This window comes from Acromyrmex echinatior, chromosome 3, assembly GCF_024713525.1.
Source record: "Acromyrmex echinatior isolate Ae372 chromosome 3, ASM2471352v2, whole genome shotgun sequence".
NCBI classification, from domain to species: Eukaryota; Metazoa; Arthropoda; class Insecta; order Hymenoptera; family Formicidae; genus Acromyrmex; species Acromyrmex echinatior.
The window spans coordinates 1269067-1289501 of NC_141854.1; the positions used below are offsets into that span (position 1 = coordinate 1269067).

Sequence of the window (20435 nt, forward strand, 5' to 3'; positions counted from 1 at the left end):
ATCTTGCCGAAGGCATATGCTTTACCAAAAATACACAAGGAAGGCGTTTCCTTTAGAATTGTTGTTTCTTTAATCAACACAATTCTATATTCGTAAGCTAGTTTTTTGCAAGATATTATCTCTGAGAATATCCCTCCTGCAAACAGCAAAAAAAATAATAAATTAAAATAAAAAATAGCTTTGAATTTCACAATAAATTAACTGCAATGACGATTGACAAAACAGGAATAATGGTTTCATTAAATGCTACTTTCCAGTAAACATTGTTATATTAATGTTACAAGTGCAATAAATTAGAATGTTATAAGTATTATAGTAAACATAATTGTTACCAATAACATACTGGTTAATTGTAATTTCCCACTCATAAATATAACATATAATATAACAAAAGTTATATTTTTATTATATAATAAAATAATATTTATATTACATTACCATAAAGTAATTGCGTGCGTGCGTGCGTGCGTGCGTGCGTGCGTGCGTGCGTGCGTGCGTGCGTGCGTGCGTGCGTGCGTGCGTGCGTGCGTGCGTGCGTGCGTGCGTGCGTGCGTGCGTGCGTGCGTGCGTGCGTGCGTGCGTGCGTGCGTGCGTGCGTGCGTGCGTGCGTGCGTGCGTGCGTGCGTGCGTGCGTGCGTGCGTGCGTGCGTGCGTGCGTGCGTGCGTGCGTGCGTGCGTGCGTGCGTGCGTGCGTGCGTGCGTGCGTGCGTGCGCGCGTGCGTGCGTGCGTGCGTGCGTGCGTGCGTGCGTGCGTGCGTGCGTGCGTGCGTGCGTGCGTGCGTGCGTGCGTGCGTGCGTGCGTGCGTGCGTGCGTGCGTGCGTGCGTGCGTGCGTGCGTGCGTGCGTGCGTGCGTGCGTGCGTGCGTGCGTGCGTGCGTGCGTGCGTGCGTGCGTGCGTGCGTGCGTGCGTGCGTGCGTGCGTGCGTGCGTGCGTGTGTGTGTGTGTGTGTGTGTGTGTGTGTGTGTGTACAGGGTGTAGAAAAAGTCCCGGACTCTTTAAATATCTTGAAAAGTAATTATTTTTGAGAAAAATGTTTTATATAAAAGTTGTAGGGTTGAAAATGGTCTATTGACTGACCTTATCGATTTGACCTTAGATTGCGCCATCAAAGTCAAGTCAAGGTCAAATCGAATTTTTTAAACGAAACATCTTATTTTTTATTTTAGAATCTAATAGTTGAGGCCGGGAACTTTCCAAACATTATAATAAAGCCTCTTTTTAATCAGTACTTTTCAAGTTATGAGAGTTGAAAATTATGGAACCGTCGCGACATTACCTAAGCTAAGGTGCTCGTATTTCTTTTAATGATGCAAGGATGGGATGGTCATAGGAGGTCTTGCGCAAGACAAGACTTTTCAATCAATCTTTTAGAAATAAAGATAATGATATATCTAAATCAACTAATGATATAACAATCAATCATTCATTTGAACATTTGTCATTCCTTTAACCCAGCTCGCTACCAGTTTTTAATTACTTTCTCGGCTAGATCTTACCGGGATCTGGAACTTCGTCAAGTTAGATCTCTGAATAGAAAACACATTTTTAACTTATCACAAAATTGATATCTCTAGAGTAAAACAAGAACAAATAAACAAAAACGAAACAAAAAATATTTTATCTTAAATTACATCATAAAAAGTTAAAGTCTGAATTGTAATGTGAAAAATCGCATTAGATATGTCATATTCCAGTATAGCGAACTAGGGTTAAAAGAATATTACATATAGCAAATACTCAAATTGGCGTCCTTCCGCAGTCTGACAATGTGCTAGATTACACCATTATACGATTATAAAAAAGATTAAGATTGCATTTCTACAGAATTTGCGAGGCATGATTCTAAATTCATTTATTATTCGTTGACGTAAATCATTAAAATTCAAGGTTTAGTATTATAAATTTTTCCCTTTAATATCCTCACAAAAAATAGTTGAGTGGATTTAGATCAGGCGAACATGCTGGCTATTCAATGTAACCCCTTCTTCCTATTCACTTATTCGGAAAAACTTCATTCAGATATTAGCATACTCGTAACTGTAGTGAGGTGGCGCCATCTTGCTGGAACCAAAATATCATTGAAATTTTGACGAGCAATGTTTTGGATTGCCGGAACTATTTCATCTTGAAGCATGGCTAAGTAATTGTCAGCGTTTAAATTACCTTCAATAAAGAAAGGCCCAATAATGGTTTCATTTAAAATTCTCATACGTTGACTTTTTGCTGATTCTAAGTATGTGCCTTGTACATCCAAAAAGGATTTTCATCGCTCCAATATTTGCAATTATGTCGATTTACATTCCCGGTTAGCTCAAAGGTGCTCCATCTGAAAAAATAATGTTGACTACAAATAAAAGATTTATATCGATATTTAACATCATACTTTCGCAAAATTCAATGCAACGATCAAAATCATCTTCACATTATTCTTGCGCCAGATGAATCTTATATAGATGAAATTTTTCCTTTTTTAGAATTTTATGAACTGACATAGGTCGTGTTGTTATGCAACTTTGCAAATTGAATTACACGGATCTTCGATAAAAGACTGTAGAACATTCAATCTTTTATCAGGATTTATCGCTATTGCTCGACTGCCTTGTCTTTTACAAAACTCATTTCTTCAAAATGTTGTACAATACGAATAACAATCGATTTTATAATTTTTCTTAGATATACCATTGTCCTCCATTCCTAAAAGTTTGATTGAAAAGTTCTATCACATGTGCGTAAGACCTCCTACGATCCTCGCTCCCATATACGCTCCTGTTCAATAAGCATTATAAAATATTTTAAATAAATACTTTATAAACGAAGATAACTATGTGGCGATCTCAGAAGCAATCTCAGAAGGAGTATCACGAAAAAGTAAACCTTCTCAATCGCAGGTCACAGAAAGAGTGAACTTGACAGGAGAGATCTTTAGCTTATATAGTCTCCAGCTTTGTTGAAAGAATGAGAAGGAGAGAGAGGGGATGGAAAAGAGTAGAAGGGAAAGAGGGGGAGAGGGGAAAAGAAGGAAAGAGAGGAGAAGGAGATAGAGATACAGACATTCGCGGGCACATACATGTCTTATAAATCCAGTCGGGTAATCTCTATGTAATACCTTAAATAATGCTAATGCCGGTGGTTCTTCCAACTCTCATAACTTGAAAAGTACTGATTAAAAAGAAGCTTTATTATAGTGTTTTGGAAAGCTCCCGAGCTATTAGATTCTAAAATAAAAAATAGGGTGTTTTGTTTAAAAAAATTTGACCTTGATTTGACCTTGGTGGTGCCATCCAAGGTCAAATTGATATGGTCAGTTAATAGATCATTTTCAACCCTACAACTTTTGTATAAAATATTTTTCTCAAAAATGATTACTTTTCAAGATATTTAAGGGGACTTTTTCTACACCCTGTATATATATATATATATAAAATATTTTTAAAATAAAAGACAATGTATTGCAATTTTTAATGAAATTATGACTTTTATTACAATTGTTACGATATGATGTATAAAAATGATATATACCTTTGCGATAGGAGAATTATTAATAGTCAGTCTTTTTTTTTATAATTTTGTGATTCTCAAAATCTAAATATATTTGTAATCGATAATCCTTTTGCGCTTTTGAACTTATTACTATTTCAGTTAAAAAGGTGCAAACAAAATGTTTAAAGTTAGCAATTTCTAATACTAATTTTGAAAAATATACAATAGTTCCTTTAGTACATCATTAATTAAATATAAACAAAACAAACAAAGGCCAATGAGAGTTTTTTGCGCGGTTGTTAATGCGAAAATAAAAATCGTTTATTGTCGAAAAAATATAATAGTATAATTAGTTACACATAAACGTTTCGGCCTGCTTCCGAGCCATCATCAGTATGTTTGAACGTATGTTGTAAAATTCTCACTTCTTCATGGCGAGACGGTAGAGTGGCAACTCAATCTCCTTATTCTATTGGCAACAGTTAACAATTCCAGTGGCAATAATTAATAGATAAAAATCTGTGTAGATATAAAAAACATTACCAATATTTTTTATAAAGAAAAATTAATGCACTTATCCATATAGCAATGAAAGACGTAAACATAAAAAATCAATCAAAGTCGAAAGACAAATTCGCAAATTATTCATATTTAGCGATATAAATTCACTACAACCGCAAATTATTCATATTTAGCGATATAAATTCACTACAATTGTTCCAAATATTGTGACGGTCAATATTCAAACGAATCAAAGATAATACACCGTGCACAAACTAATAAGTACAATAAAACGAATACCAACATATTTCAGACTGCTATTTAAATATAATAAAAACAAAAACGGCGCGCAGTGTAAATTATTGAGAATCGAGATGTATGAATGATGTAAACATTCCGGTGTCAGATTGCAAATTAAGATTGTTTTTTTGCAACTAAATATGTAGCATTTCCGAGATATGTCATTTGTATAAAAACCGCTCCTGATCAACAATTTCTGTGCGTTCCTAATCAAAATCATGGTTTAGATCCAATCTGTATTCGATAATAACAGAATAATTACTCATTTCCTTCGAATATCATTACAATATTTCGAGATTTTCGTTTTTAAAGTCTTTCCTATCTGACGTAGGAGGTAATTCTTCGCAATCCTTGCAATATAACTTGTAAATTACATTCTTTTTTGCTTTATTAAGTAAAAGATCTTTATGTGTTTTAATAAAAGAATTAAGCTTGTTCAAACTAAAAAATACAAGGTCAACATCAGATCTTTAATTATATCCTTGAATTTGTATGAGATCTCTGAAACAAATGAAATCATAAACCATGACTTCTTAACAATATCTTCATCGGAAGTATCATTCATGTTTTTCTTTAAGGTTTTGTTACTCAATAAAGATTTTAGGCGCTCATCAATTGTGTTAAAAATAAAATCAATCAGATAGTCATTATTTAAAAGTGTCTCAATGACAAAGATCAAATTCTTTTTACAATATGATATTTAAGTTGAAATAGCAAAAAGGTCCTATTAATCATTCCTATATATTTCTCTTTTGCGAAATAAGATGCTGAGAAAAGAAATTTAGATACCTATCGGAAAAAGGTTTTTGGTACCAACCATATTCAAGAATATTTTTATTCTTGATAATATCTAAATAATTTAATCTGTTCCCACCAATTTCAATCGTGAACTGTAATTAAAGATGAAACGAATTGAAAACTTGTAATATTTTTTTTTTTGTTGAAGCTCCCATTGCAATGTCAATGTTTATGTACTGAATGTAAAAGGGATATGGAAAATTAAAATATTCAATGTCTTTTTCTCCAGATCTTGTAATAATACTAAATCCGCGATTACTGATTTATACAAAATGTGTGCTATATATAATTGTACAATTCTACTGTATATAATACTCTACTGCAGTGTAATAATATTACTTGAAAATATATTTTTAAGTAATATTATTACACTGCAGTAGAGTATTGTACACAGTAGTATTGTAAAGTTATAATATATGTAATAACATATAATAAAGTGAGAAATTACAAAATAACACTAAACTAATAAGTTTATCCTAGACTCCTTTAATTGAACAAATTTATAAATATATAACATGTAGTACAGGATAGAAGTCAACGTTGATCAATTAGCGCAATTCTTAATATTAAATACATAAATCTTGACTTTGGACGAATTCCACTCATGATTTGAGTCTTTATCAGCAATCTTTCCCCCCTAACACAACGGTTAGATTATTGCATTATAAATTAAATCTCCAACATTTTTCCTCTCAAAAAATTGAACCGCTAACTGTTGCGAGGTAAGTCACATATTTACAAAGTTTGAAAGTTGAGTGGCAATGAGAACTCAAATTAAAATTATATATAACTAATTGAAATAGTATGTATATGATTTGAAAATTAATAATCATCACACAATCGACGCCTCAATACTGAACAATAAATATGTCATATGAAACATTTTGTACATTGTTAATAAATTAAAAATTATCATCAAAATTTTAAAACATTAACTGAGAGAACTATTTGTGTTTTGTCATTTCGACCATCGGTTGAAAAATGATTGCTAAACAAGTAACATAATGATCAAACAAACTATAGTTATGATATGTATTATATTGAACAATCTACAGTTTACTAGAATCTCAGTGTAAGCATGATTTAAGGCAACAGTATCATGTTGTAAATTTAGCCCATTGGTCCGTCGATTAATGTGCGATTAATCATCTCCGATATCAATCGTTTGTTATAATAATTCTCTACATTCAGAATTTTGCCAATCAAAGTTATGATCGTTTTGCAACCTATGGTTTGTAATCACCGAATGACTGGATGTTTGACTATGGATATCCTTTCGGTGTTTAGAAAGTCTGGTTTTTAATTTCCTCCCCGTTTGTTCTACATAGGAAGCATCGCAATCACAACAATTGATTTTGTAGATTACATTCTTTTTTAAATTATCATTTAAAGAATTTTTATGAATCTTAATAAATTGATTCACTAATAAATTGTTCAAACTGAAAAAAGAAACCCTATGGCAAATCCTATTAATTATATTCTTAAATTTGTTCGATATTTCTTCTACATACGGTATGGAAAATCATTTCATCCGTTCTTTAGGTAAGTTGTTATTTAATTTTAATTGAACAAGAATTTAATTTTAGAATTTAATTTTACTTATTAATGTTTTAACTCTTGCATTAATAGTATCAAAAATAAAATCCAATGAAATAATCGTTTTTCAAAAGTATCATTATAACAAATTCAAAATTTTTTTTTGTGAAATTGTGAATGCGAAATATAAAAAACTTTATCTATCAAATTGAAGATTATACTCTTCTTTTGCAAGATTGAATTTTGCTGAGACAAAAAATTCAAAAATCTATCTGAAAATGTTGGTTTTTGGTACCAGTCAAATATCAAAGAGTTATTTTTTAACATTATAGTTGTGTCCAAAAAATTGATAGAATTACCATTCAAAGTAAATTGCAACCTTGGATAGAATGAATTGAATTTTTCAAGAATAGAATCGATTTTAGAACTCGGTAAACAAAGAATATTATCCACATATCTGTAATAAAATGGTATATGATATTGAATATCACTCAACACCCAATTCTTCAAATCCATCATAACTACAATTGGGGAAAGCGGTGAAATAGGCGTTCCAAATGTTTGTTTATAAAATCGATTGTCAAAAATAAAATAAGTCGAATCCAACACTAAGCGAACTGCTTTGAGAAATTCATCTTTCGGTAAATTGCAATTTTTGCAAACAAAGGCCTATCTATTGAAAAGAGTATCTAATACCAGATCCGTGGAATGTTGGTAAAAAGCGATATTACATCCAACGACAAACAAAAACCATGATCAATTTTAATGTTTTTTAGTTTTCGAATTAATTCAAAACTATTCTCGATGTTACTAGCAGTCTTAGATATGTTTTTGACAATCAATTCATACAAGAATGCGTTTTTAATGAAAGAATGTTATTTATTTCACATGAGCATTAAAAAATACATTAATGAAAGTACTTCCCATCACTTGTAAAACGCTACGAATTAATTCCAACACCTAATATAATGTACTATCCAAAGAAGATATGATGATTCTAAATGGGCAATTTACTTTATGCACTTTTAGTAGCGCGTAAGTCCTAGGAATGTTACCATCACTATAATAAAGTTGTCTGTACGTTGATTCAAAAATGTAATTTTGTTTTTTCCATCTTGCCAACAATTGCCTCAAGTTATTGTTAATTTTACTTGTAGGATCCTCCAGAATTTTCATGTATGTGTCTTCATCCTCAAGCATTGTTTTAATTCTTTCAATGTACATGTTTTTGTCTAGTGCAACAGTTAAGTTGCTTTTGTCCGCTTTTGTAAAAATAATGTTACTATTATTTTTTAAAAATTGTTTGGTTAACCGTGTTGTTTTTTTTTTAATTTTTTGACTACAAAATTCTTTTTTTGTTTGAGAAAAAAAAGGCTATTAATTATTGCAATAGAATTATTTCTAATTATTAGAGTTATGTAACGACGTCTGTAATTTTTTTATATTAAATTCAACGTTTTTTATAAATTCAAAAATTAATTTCCTATTGTAACTACTGGGAAGAGAAAAGTTTTCCCCTAATTGCAAAAAGCATTGAACATAATTTGGAATGGAAACCAATGACAAGTTGATGAACCATTTTTTTCTTAAATATACTAATGAACATTTAATGTATTCAAATTCATTTGGGAACACAGTAATATCAACTAAGTTGTCTCTCTCCGAAGAGGTAACCCTTTTATTAAGAAAGAATTGATTACTGTCACAATCATTTAATGATGATGGTTTCAACCAAAAGTATTCAATGCCCCTCATCTCTCCCATTCTTTTCCTTCTTTTTTTCAAATTTTGCCAAGCAATCTTCTTGTTGATCCTTTTTCTTTCAAATAAGAATTCGTTATATATTTTTTTGTCCTAAGATTGAAAAAAATTATTTAATATATTAACAGAAATTCCCCTTGAAGCAATGCGAGCAAGATGGAAAGTTCTATTTCTCGCAATATTAATCGACAAATATGCATCATTGAGTTCAAGAGAGAAGAGAAGAGAATTCTTTTAATATAATCTTCACAAATATTATTCATCCTATTAGTTGAAGATTTTTTCAAATCGAGATTTGGAGTATATTTAATGCTTCTATATACATGTGGAGGCACAATCTTTCTATTAATATAGTTTTTTGTAAATCTAGCCTTTTGTAAATATAATAAAGTATTTAAAAATATATAATAAACTACTTCATTTTAATAAAAATGCTTATATTTTTATTTCTTGAGTACTATCACGTTTTAGGTAAATCAGTGGGCAATTTTCGTATGCATGTGTGTTTGTGTGTATGCGTGCGTGCATACGTGCTTGTAAACTAAACATATAATTTAAGCTAAAATCTAATTTACTGTAATAATCTAGTCCAACAGATAATAATTGTTTGGAAACTGTTTTTAAACTATCAGAAGTTTCTTCAATAATCATGTTTTGTAATTGAATTATATAATATGTACAGAAAAAATTTATACAACATTGATATAACAATATTAAATTGCAGTATTTCATACTGTAAGAGTTGTAATATTATATAATTATATGCATGATATGTAAAAGTTTTATATCATAAAAATAACTTGTGTTATATTATTAGTTATTTCCACGTTATATTACTGCAAAAAACAGTGTTTACTGGACAATCATGTTTAATTGCTTGATAAGCAAATCTAGCCGCTTTAACGCGCCCAATTTTTGCGAGCTAGATCGAAGAAAAAAATAGCTAGATCTAGCTAGAAAATAGCTGAGTTGGCAACATTGGTATACTCTAATGCGACGTGAACATCTAGTCGCCATATTAGTTTCGATGACGCGAACGTATAGCCTACATTAGACGCAATGAGCGATGAACGATGAGCGATATCCAATTAAAAACTCTGCTTTTTCTCACGTAACGACGCAAACCAAAGCTCTCATTGGATATCGCTCGTCGCTCATCGTTTATCGTGTCCAGTATACAGTAGGCATATTGGAGCGTGTTGGGCATATTGAAGCTAGAGTTCCTCTAGTAAGAGTTAAGACATAAGACTGGAAAGACGCCATTGCCGAATATCATATCGGCAGGAAACAGCACAATTCCATCATGGTTGACAATTGATAATCCGATTTCGCGTTTGCGCCTTCTACACCACGAAACAGTTGCTCACACCAATTCACAAATTCACTACCACGTCGAAAGTATTATATTTGCAAATAGCGGCGTTTAAAGAGATTCGAAATCTGGCCAATTAGGAATTGGCCCTTTATGACTAGAAGGATTCTAATTGAAGCGTGCGAACATATCTTCGCTGTCTTCGTACATTCCTCACTCCTAAAAAGAGGCTGCGTTAGCAATATAGGAGTATTACATATATATGCCAGCAGTCTTTCTGTTTCTATAGTTAAAGGTTAGAGCATATTAGCTATGTTCAGCAAAACACAACAATTTTGCAACTGTTTATGATTCTCTGCTGAGATAGAATCATTCCTCTTGATCTAAAAATACATAATCCAAGCGCGAAGAAAACTTCCAACAGTTGCAAAATAAACGTTCTCCTGAACGCAGCCATTATTAGAATACGCGACGCGAACAAATCTATAGTATGAAGCGAGCCAATATCACATTAATCAAATTGGCTCATCGTCTGCTGACGTGATCGGACGTATTATTGCGTCATCATTTTTGAAAAGTGAGACCGGCTTCAAATGCGCAACTGAGTTTGTATTACTATTTTGAACTTTTGTATTCTTCATATTATTTTTTGTTATTTACCACATAAGGATCGCGGATACTCAATGGCTCAGTTTCAACTTATCTGGTTTGCGAAGCAATAAAAGACGAAGAATCACATTGATCAGAAGGAATATCAACTTATCACTTACAAATGTATAGGAAGTGATTGTCGATTGCTCAGTCAATTTTCGATCGCGTCGCGCGCATGCACGCGTGCAATTCGCACATACGAATAAATAAACGAACTAAAGTGAATATAAAGAGAGTGATGCCAATTAGTCGGAAGTCGCCATTTTATGTTCTATATCTATCGACACGGAGCAATAGAAAGGAATAAGATCTCTACAATTTACTGTGGACTCCGCAGCGGCACAAAAATTCGTGACGCTTCTATCGCTGATAATCTCGTTTATCCGATTGTGATGTGGAAGTATGACATTCATAACATTATTGAAGTAAGAATAATGCGAATTAAAAATGACTCAGTGAAAAATAAAAAGTAAATATGGTAAATAAGTGCTACATTATATTAACTTCTACCAATAGATAACAAGGAAAAAAGAAAACTTTTTTTCAAAACACTGCAGGTTATACAATTTTAAAAGTTTGTACGGTAATTATTGAGTTTAGCGTCTTCATCTCCAATGTTGATAAAATTATTAGGTGTTGGAATTAATTCGTAGCGTTTTTTAATGAAAGAATGTTATTTATTTCACATGAGCATTAAAAAATACATTAATGAAAGTACTTCCCATCACTTGTAAAACGCTACGAATTAATTCCAACACCTAATAGCTCATTCAACACGGTTTCGTACGAAATGAATGATGGCAAAAGAAATGTTTGCCCTGGATCAAGGTATTAATCGTTAAAGTTGACTATTCAGATTAGGAAATCTGTCACATCGATGGCGTAGACTGACATAAAAATTTTTTTTGCCGGTAAAAGGACATGAGAACATATAAGTGAAACCGGAATAAGTATTTTCTGCATCGATTTTTAAAAGGATTTTTAAGTGACTGAAACTAAACAATTACCTTCAATTCTTTCATTTCTGCAGTTTAAATATTCGTGCCACGAAAGACGGTCAGGTTTTCAACTATAACAGCGCCACTACCGGCAAAAAAAATTTGGAACCATTTTTGGAACGGAACCAGTGTTGCCAACTCTGAATTCTAAAATTCAACTAAATGCTTTACCAAAAAACTTCAGAAATAAGCTAAATTTTACAAAAAAAACTCTAAAAAATAATCTAAAAAAATAATTCATTAAATGAAGTTCAAAAACTCCGGAAATAAGCTTAATTTTACAAAAAATATTTTTATTTATAAAAAATATAAACGTCCTATATTGGATAAATACTTAAGTTTTGGTTTATAAATAAGTATAAATAATGTAATAAGCCTACTATAAGCCAAAGAAACTATAATTAATCGGTCGAATAAACGAGACTAAAATGCATTTTTATTATTAAAATACATATTTGTATTTATACAGATACTACATATTTATATAGTATACATATTTATGTAAAATATATTTTTTAAATATATAATAAACGAAAACACATTTTTATTACTAAAATATTTATTTGTATACATGTTTATGTAAAATATATTTTTATATAATAAACGAAAAACATTTTTATATTTTTTATGTTTATATATACATACAACAAAATGGTGTACATTATCTATTCAAAAATATGTAAAAAATGATGTAAAAAAAATATGTATAAAATAATTCAAAATATTCATATTTATGTGGATATGCATCCTTTGTTCCAATAATATTCAGTGTTTTCTCATCAAGATCATAATTATGACAATATTTGTCCTCGTAAACCATAACATGTCAAAATTAATGTCAGAATTAATCATTTTCAAATTTAATTTATTACAAGTTTTATTTTTTACAATGTTTAATTGGTTAAAAATCCTTTCAATTTCAGCATTCGAAAATTAAAATGTCAGAGCTAGATTGCAAAGATTCTCAAAAGGATTTTCTCCAACAGCGTTTCTGTAATTTGAAATCTCATGTCAAAATTTTGTCGTATCATTTACATTCTGCCATTTAATAAAATTTATTTCATATTGAGTTTCAATAGTATTTTGATATTTGGTTATTTGATATTGACTTTTAAACTCTTGACAAAGAGAAGTTATAGAAGTTTTTTGGCTTTTTCAATATATTATCTACGCTAAAGAATGAAATCTTTTCTAAAGTTTTTATATTGTCCGGTATTCTTTTTAATTCTGAATATAATTTATATGAGTTTTCAGTTCCAAATTGTGATTAATTATTCTAAATACAGCTTTTTCAACCGCTTTGACAACCATTAGGGGCTCCGCACAATAAAAGGAACAGAGAACAGAGAACAGAGAATAAGAATTTCAACTTATCAGAAACTATGTATTCCACAATGCATGATTTCTGGTAGGTCGAAATTCTTATTCTCTATTCTCTGTTCCTTTTATTGTACGGAGCACCTTACTTCACTAAAAACCGCGATTTTTAGTGGAATAGTACTTCTGAACATTTCACTTAATTTTCAAATAAATAATAAGACTTACCTGAAGGTCAATACTTATAAATATTTCGAAAAACATCTTATATTATATTACGTTTGCACAGTTATTGTTCAGATAGACAGGATGTAAACTTCGTAAACAAGAAATCTAGCTAATAAACGATTAGAATATATAATAAAAGGCTTGATTTTTAAATAAATAATGAGACTTACCTAAAGATCAGTCCTCCTCGCGATAGTGACCTGTATTTCATGGATCGATTCAATGTTATTACACGATATATATATATATATATATATATATATATATATATATATATATATATATACACTCAAAACATTTGCCGCGTGGAAAAAATGATGCGTTAACCAATCAATGACACATTTAACCCGATAAGGCAATTAGTCTCATGGTGGAAGGGATAACATGGTGTGTGCAGTTTATCACGCCCCTTTTGCGAGTCAAGATACCGTTCAGAACTATTATACTCCTCACTCCAACGAGCGCGTTAAAGTGAATAGGAGTATGCGCGCGAACAAATGTTGATAGCCTGGGTAGTAATAAAAAAAAAAACCTAAATGATGTGCGTGCGACGAAGACAACAACTAAGGTTGGCTAACCTGGGATCTGTCACCGAGCAAGCGAGAGAGCAAAGAAAGAGACACTTGTGAACTGCACACCATGTAATCTTTCTACCATGGTTAGTCTGCTTGTCGAGCGATTGATTGGTTTTTACGTATGAATCTGACCAAGCATTCGGCAATATGCCTCCAATCTAAAGCCTCGTTTCCACTAAGTGCGTCACGAGTCGCATTGTGAAAAACGCTCAATGAGAACCCTGACTCGACCTGACATTCTTACGGGAGTATCGTGACCAGTGTGAATTAGCTTATTTAAAAAATAAATAAGCTTATTTAAAAAATAAATAAGCTAATTCTGTTTTTAAAATAATCCAGAAAATCCAGAAAACATAATTTTTACACTCCAACTGATACGAAAATACGCTAAATCTATCGGAAAAAACGCTAAATTGGCAACACTGAACGGCTATGGAGATTTTAGCTCAGATCCTTATTGGTGAAAAGCTGGTTGTATAAAATTTACCTCAATGATCCGTTTTTCACTAATCAGCACTCAGTATCAAAATCAGTATCAAAACGCTGTTGTCTGTATGAGGATCCGGGGTTAGAGAAATAAACTTATTAATAAAGCGAGTTTCAATCGGTTAAAATTTATCTTATTGTAAGGTTATGGATAAGTTTACTGTTATTTCCATTTCCGTTAGGTCACGTAATCTAAAGCAGTATTCTGATTGGTTCATCGGCTTAAGTTTACACTTTACGCATACTGTTACAGGGTGCGTTTTCATTGAGCGTTTACTCATTGGCTTAAGTTCACATCTTAAGGTTACTGTTACAGAAATTTTGATTGCAACAGCTCTTATTCCTTTTGCTGGATTCACACTGGAACGTCGTATGACGCACGTTGGAGTTTAAATCCAGTATATGAATGTGATTGAGTTGCTACTACTACGAATGCTTCGAAGCATTTGATTAACCACATTTGATTAATTGGAAGAAAAAATTTTACTAATTGATCAATTAAAAAATGCTTCGAAACATTCGTTATGGCAACTCGACCGTATACTATGACGCAATTCTTCATCTTCGGGCTGCCGCACACAAAATTCCGCAATAGTGACCATAAGATATAAACTTAAGCTGATGAACTAATCAGGATATTGCTTTAGGTCTATGGAATCTAACGGAAATAGAAATAACAATAAACTTATCCATAACCTCGCAATAAGACGAGTTTCAACCAGTTGAAACTCATATTATGAATAAGTTTACTGCTATTTCCATTTCCGTTAGAGTACGTAGAACTAAAGCAGTCCTTTGGCTCATCGGCTTAAGTTCACGTCTTAAGATTACTGTTACAGAAATCTTTTGTCTGTGGCAGCCCTAAACTTTGAACCTACAATAGATTTTTAAGTCTTAAAGGAGAAATTTTATTTTTTGAGTAAAAAAAATCGATTTTTTTTAACGGAATATTATAGCATAAAATGTTAAAAAAAATATGTACAGCAAATTTTAAATCGAAATTTGTAAAATTAGCGAAGTTATAAGCAATAGGCCAATTCAGGCGCGCAGGTGTATAACTTAGCGCATTGAAATTTTAAACGCGTTTTTCTCGAAACAGCTTTTTCGCGACTGGTATGATATCTGCTTTGAACTGCATGTTGTGGAAACATGCAGTTTTCTTTTATCATACGATGAAAAAGAAAAATAATCCGTTATATACTTTTATTTTTATTGCAAAAAATTCAGTTTTAGAGCGAAATCGATGATTTTTTTTTATAAATCGCCATTTTCTTAATTATCAATTTTTTTATGCCTGTCATCAAACGATAACTATAATATATGTATTATGTAAAATTAAACGCTATCAGATTTTTATATAACAGGCACAATATTGATTCAAATTTAATTAAAAAAAGTAATTACATTTAAATATAGTAAAACAATGTTCCAAAATTCAAAAAAATATTGACTTTATACTTTGATAAAAGAAAAAAATTTTCTCAAAAAATCAATTTTTTTCGCCCAAAAAATATTCTCTCCTTAAGCCATAAGGAATGGACGAATCACAATCAATTATTCTTCTCGCATTCAACTGTTGGTCAATTTCTTATAACTTAAGACTTCAAATACTTATTATAGATCCAGGCCTGCCGCACATAAAATTCCGTAACGTAAGGTGTTAACTTAAGCTGATGAGCCAATCAGGATACTGCTTTAGATTACGTAATCTAAAGCAGTATCCTGATTGGCTCATCGGCTTAAGTTACACCCTACGATACTGTTATAGAATTTTATGTGCGCCCTTTAACGTTGTCTTCTTTCTAATTAATAGTAAGAATACTTAATAGCGGAGTCAATCAGCATTAGGCACATGCATTGGCGCCACTCTTTTTATACCCACTCTAAAACGAACGGACGTGGGATGCGCAGAGTAAAAAGGTCACAGCGCGTTGACGGATAACTCGTGTACGATATGGATTTTATCTCACCGCCGCGAAAGTAGGTCACGACGGCGACGTACGACGACGTACGGCGATGGCGATAGCGATGGCGATGATGGCACTGTGACTTGTGCGCACGCTTCGATTATCGATTGAACCACTTTACGCGCTCTTCGAGTGGTAGATAGTGTAGTAATTGAGAATCCATCGTCGTCATTGCTACTGCTGTCGCCGCGTACAGTAACAGTCGCGTAAAGCTGTATAAATGTTCTGAAATTTTACACGACGTACGTTGGAATTGATAGTACAGTAACGTATACGAGCGAGATTTCAAATCTCACTTCTCACGTATCGCGCGTGCGCGCGCGCGTCCACGACGTGAGCGAGCGAGACTGAGCAATGCAAGATCAAGCGATTCGTGTCGCTGCCACCGTCATTGCGACGGTGAAGATGCGGTGAAGTTTGCCATAGAAGAACGAGAGCTATCAGCCAGGCAGGCGGGCGGGCACAGCGCGACAGCGTCACGGAAATCGGCCATCTTGCTTAGTGCACGCTTAGCTCTCGTAACGTACAGTTGAGTTCGCTTCTGTCAACCACTCTTTTCGGGAGGTCGTGTGTGTGCGGGCGGTGGCAAAGCAGCAGCTCTCCAGGTGGTGCGCTGTAAGCACATCGGAGTCACAGCTGTGGAGAAGAGATAAAGAGAGAGAAAGAGAGTGTTGTGTGTGTGTGTGTGTGTGTGTGTGTGTGTGTGTGTGTACGTGCATGCGTGCGTGTTAATACGAGCGGTGTAACGCAAATTACGCGACGATGTCGGGCAACACGGGTATGGAACAGTTGATCCCGATCGTGAACAAGCTGCAGGATGCGTTCACACAGCTCGGTGTGCATATGCAGCTCGATCTGCCGCAGATCGCTGTGGTGGGTGGTCAGAGTGCGGGCAAGAGCTCTGTGCTTGAAAACTTCGTCGGCAAGTAAGTATCGCAAACTTGACATTGTATAATTGTGTCAATCTTCTCTAACAGCTTTGGATAACCGAACTTTTCATACAAATGGCATTATTCTCTCGATAAAGAAAGGGGGAGAGAGAGAGAGAGAGAGAGAGAGAGAGAGAGAGAGAGAGAGAGAGAGAGAGAGAGAGAGAGAGAGAGAGAGAGAGAGAGGAGAGAGAGAGAGAGAGAGAGAGAGAATAGTGAGTGAGTGTATCGCTCATAAAGAATGTAAAGAGAATCTCACACACACGGATGATATAGCAGAGACCCTCGTAATCTCGTGCGAGAAATATCTCAATTGTTACTTGTGACCACTTAAAGGCATAAGTACTCGATCGATCAACACTTCTTCCTGAATCTTTCTTATACCTGTTTTTCTAATATAGATTAACTTTAATTTTTATTCAATTACTTTTTTTAATTTTTCTTTAGTTCTTGTGTTCACGGTGCTGAAAATTGCTCTGAAATTTCGGATGGAGAAAGAAATAAACAATCTTATTCAAATGATCAAATTGTTCAAATATGATTTGTTCATTCTTTTTCACATTGTCGAAGCGATTTCTAATATCGTAATATTCAATTCTTAAGTAGATTTAAGAATTGAAAAATGAATTTTATCATCAAAGTCGTTGATAGAAATAAACATTTATACTTTTTTCTTTTCTTGCTCTCTTTTTCACGTTCTCTTCTCACTCTTTAAATTTTCCATGCAGATGTACGTTTTCCATTTTGAGCGTAGAAAGCGTAACGCAGTTGTATTTACGAGATCAGGATCTTTTTATTTCGATTAGTCTTCATTGCCGTTACGCAAGTGCTAAAGCGTACCTAGCGAAAACACGCGCGGTTTTTCGATTTCAACGCGACATCGCGCGTCGCTGTTGAGGAAGACCGTCAGACAATCGGTATCGTACGCGATGGCTTTTTATACTTGGCATAAAGCAAGGCAAACGGAGCAGAACGCCCACAAGGCGACCTGTCAAGTGTCTCCTTCGTGACATCCTCGCGGGAGTACTTAGAAACTGCTCGTTCATGCGCAAAACCGGCGGGCGGGATGATTCTTCGTGACTCCTCTGTAGCGAACGTCTGTCGTCATTCATGTCGTTCTCTGACGCTATTAAATGCATAATTGGCGATTATGCAAAAATATGTCGATATAAAAATAGTCAAAGAATAATGATTCACTCTTAAACCTATTTATATGATTTTTATGTATAATTTGTTTGTTAATTTGTAATATGTTTAATTCGGTTGAACGCACTAGTGTATATTAAAACGGTTGATGAACATTGATTTAATCTAAGTGCAAGTATTTTGAATTACAAACTCCATATTTTACTTAATAACACAATAAAATGTATTGACAATGGCCTTCCATCGAGGATTTAATCCGGATCAGAATGTAAGAACCAACCAACTACAGTCGAGTAGTTCCCTGTCGTTTGATTGTAACAGGAGAATACTCGAGGAGAATACTGTAGTTGGTTGGTTTTTACATTCTGATCTGGATTAAACCCTCGGTGGAAATTAGACCAATTTCATGGTTTAATTCGTTGTTTCTATATTTATATCAAATACATATCTTTACATCAATTTGTGTACAATGTACTTTAATATGCACCAGTGCACACTGAGTGCGTTCAATCGAATTCACTGTTTATCTTGCGACACCTTTTTAATGTTTAGTAATTTAAAGAAAATTATATTGCGCGCGTGATGGAAACATCTATATAAAGGAATTTTTGTTTAAGCCTTAAAATCTTTTACGACATAGTTGATTTGACATACCGTGTATGCATAAGCTACATTTGTTGAACTACATTGTCATGACGTATTGGTATTTGTTTTCAAAACAGAAGAATTGATTAATGCAGAATTTTAGCTTAACCCGAGAATAGTGATGATTTTTATATCCCAACAGAGAGAAAAATGAAGTAGTAATAGTAGTTTTCTGTATTGATCAGCAATTTATACCCATTTTTTTCTCCTTTTTTTTTTTAAAGAAAATATCGAGAAAATATATGTGAGGGTAGTTTGAAAAATTCTTGTCACAAATATCAAACTGCTATAATTTTAGACAAATTTGATCCTTTAGGGGCTCCGCACGATAAAAGAAACAGGGAACAGAGAACGGAGAATAAGAATTTTTCTATCAGAAACTGTGTATTTTACAATACATAATTTTTATATGTTGATATGTTGAAATTCTTATTCTCTATTCTCTGTTTTCTCTTTCATTTATTACAGTGCTATTATTAAAATTTCAGATAGATGCGTTCATTATAGTTTCTTTGTTTTGATCGTGTAGTGCTGGGTTCAAATTCCTACTCGAATGTCACTCAAATATCATTCCATTCTTGTTGTTTATCGAACATTAAACAAAGATAAAATGACACTCTGGGAGCATCCGGATAAGAATCCGAATACGTTCTAAAGCAACCAATGTTTGGTTCCATCATGGCAATATATTCAAATTTCTTCAATTGCATGTGAACGAGTGGCATTGTTATGGAAAAATTAAAAGTTGACTGCTTTACATGATCGAAATAAAGAAACTAATTGAACATATCTATCCAAAATTTTAATAGTAATTCTGTAAAAATCAAACTTGTCTAAAATTATAACAATTTGATATTTGTAGAAATATTATTTCTATTATAGGTCAGGTCGAGAATTTTTTTTCCAATTATCTTCGTATAAAGATCTCAAATCAAACATTATTAATTATAAAACAATTAATAATAGTATGTAATTAATAGTAACTTCTAATTGGAATGTAAAAAACATCCCAAGTGAATGTTTACCAAAAATATTATTAGGTGACTATTTCTAGTGATTATTAAAGATGTTAGAAACGAAAAAATTCTTGAGAGATAGAATACAAAGAATATTTAAGATAGATAAGGGGACACATAGACTTGGACTTTTTAGCTGAACTTCTTGTATCATTTATCTTTTTTATTTGTTTCTCTAACATGGAGAGAAAAAAGGAAGTACGAACCTTACAAAAAGTTCAGCTGAAAAGAACAAACCTTATGTATATTTTTATCAGATAGAAGAAAAAAGATATGTGAAATAAATGATTGAATCTTATTATTGTCTGTGCCTAGGTTATACGATGATGAAAGTGTTATTCCACCATGGTTATACATATCACAATCTATATTTATATTTAAATATATTAATTGCAATTATTTTAATAAATAACTAATTTATCATTATTCTCCAATAATTGCATATATAATTAATATTTGTATGAAATTAATGTTAATTAAAGTTAACTATAATAACGAATACTTACACTTTTCCAGAGATTTCTTGCCAAGAGGTTCAGGCATCGTGACAAGAAGACCTCTCATCTTACAATTGATTAATTGCCCAACTGGTGAGTCATAATGCATAGACCATATTACATTACTTTTCTTATTTCATTTGATATACAATACAAATCAATGTGAAATTATCTTACATATCTGATAATACTCTCGAAATCTGTTACTTTTTTAAAACCATATATAAAAAATGAATTTAAAGGATGTAGAATTCTCTCGTATATACTGGTAATATTATCTTATTAACTATT

General features: G+C 32.7%; 1 protein-coding gene and 1 long non-coding RNA gene across 17 annotated transcripts in view; one reads left to right on the top strand and one right to left on the bottom strand.

Moving 5' to 3' along the window:
* The window catches only part of shi (dynamin-1 shibire), a 159459-nt gene that overhangs the window by 29525 nt on the left and 109499 nt on the right, over window positions 1-20435 (top strand). For 4 of the 16 annotated variants that reach the window (XR_015544319.1, XM_087403747.1, XM_087403742.1 and 1 more), the window contains exons 1-2: window positions 15946-16837; window positions 20164-20237. Coding sequence is in view for 13 of the 16 variants with exons in the window: in XM_087403747.1 (XP_087259873.1) it covers window positions 16674-16837; window positions 20164-20237 (238 nt within the window). In the remaining 3 variants the exon portion in view is untranslated. Of the gene's footprint in view, window positions 1-15944; window positions 16838-20163; window positions 20238-20435 lie in introns of those variants that run through there. The other 12 variants (XR_015544320.1, XM_087403750.1, XM_087403745.1 and 9 more) reach the window with 5 other exon arrangements.
* Window positions 1152-13402, bottom strand: LOC105147199 (uncharacterized). Its single transcript, XR_846293.2, has 4 exons — window positions 13211-13402; window positions 13054-13083; window positions 2165-2327; window positions 1152-2062 (listed from the first exon to the last, which is right to left on the bottom strand). It is a non-coding gene; the product is annotated as an uncharacterized LOC105147199 (long non-coding RNA).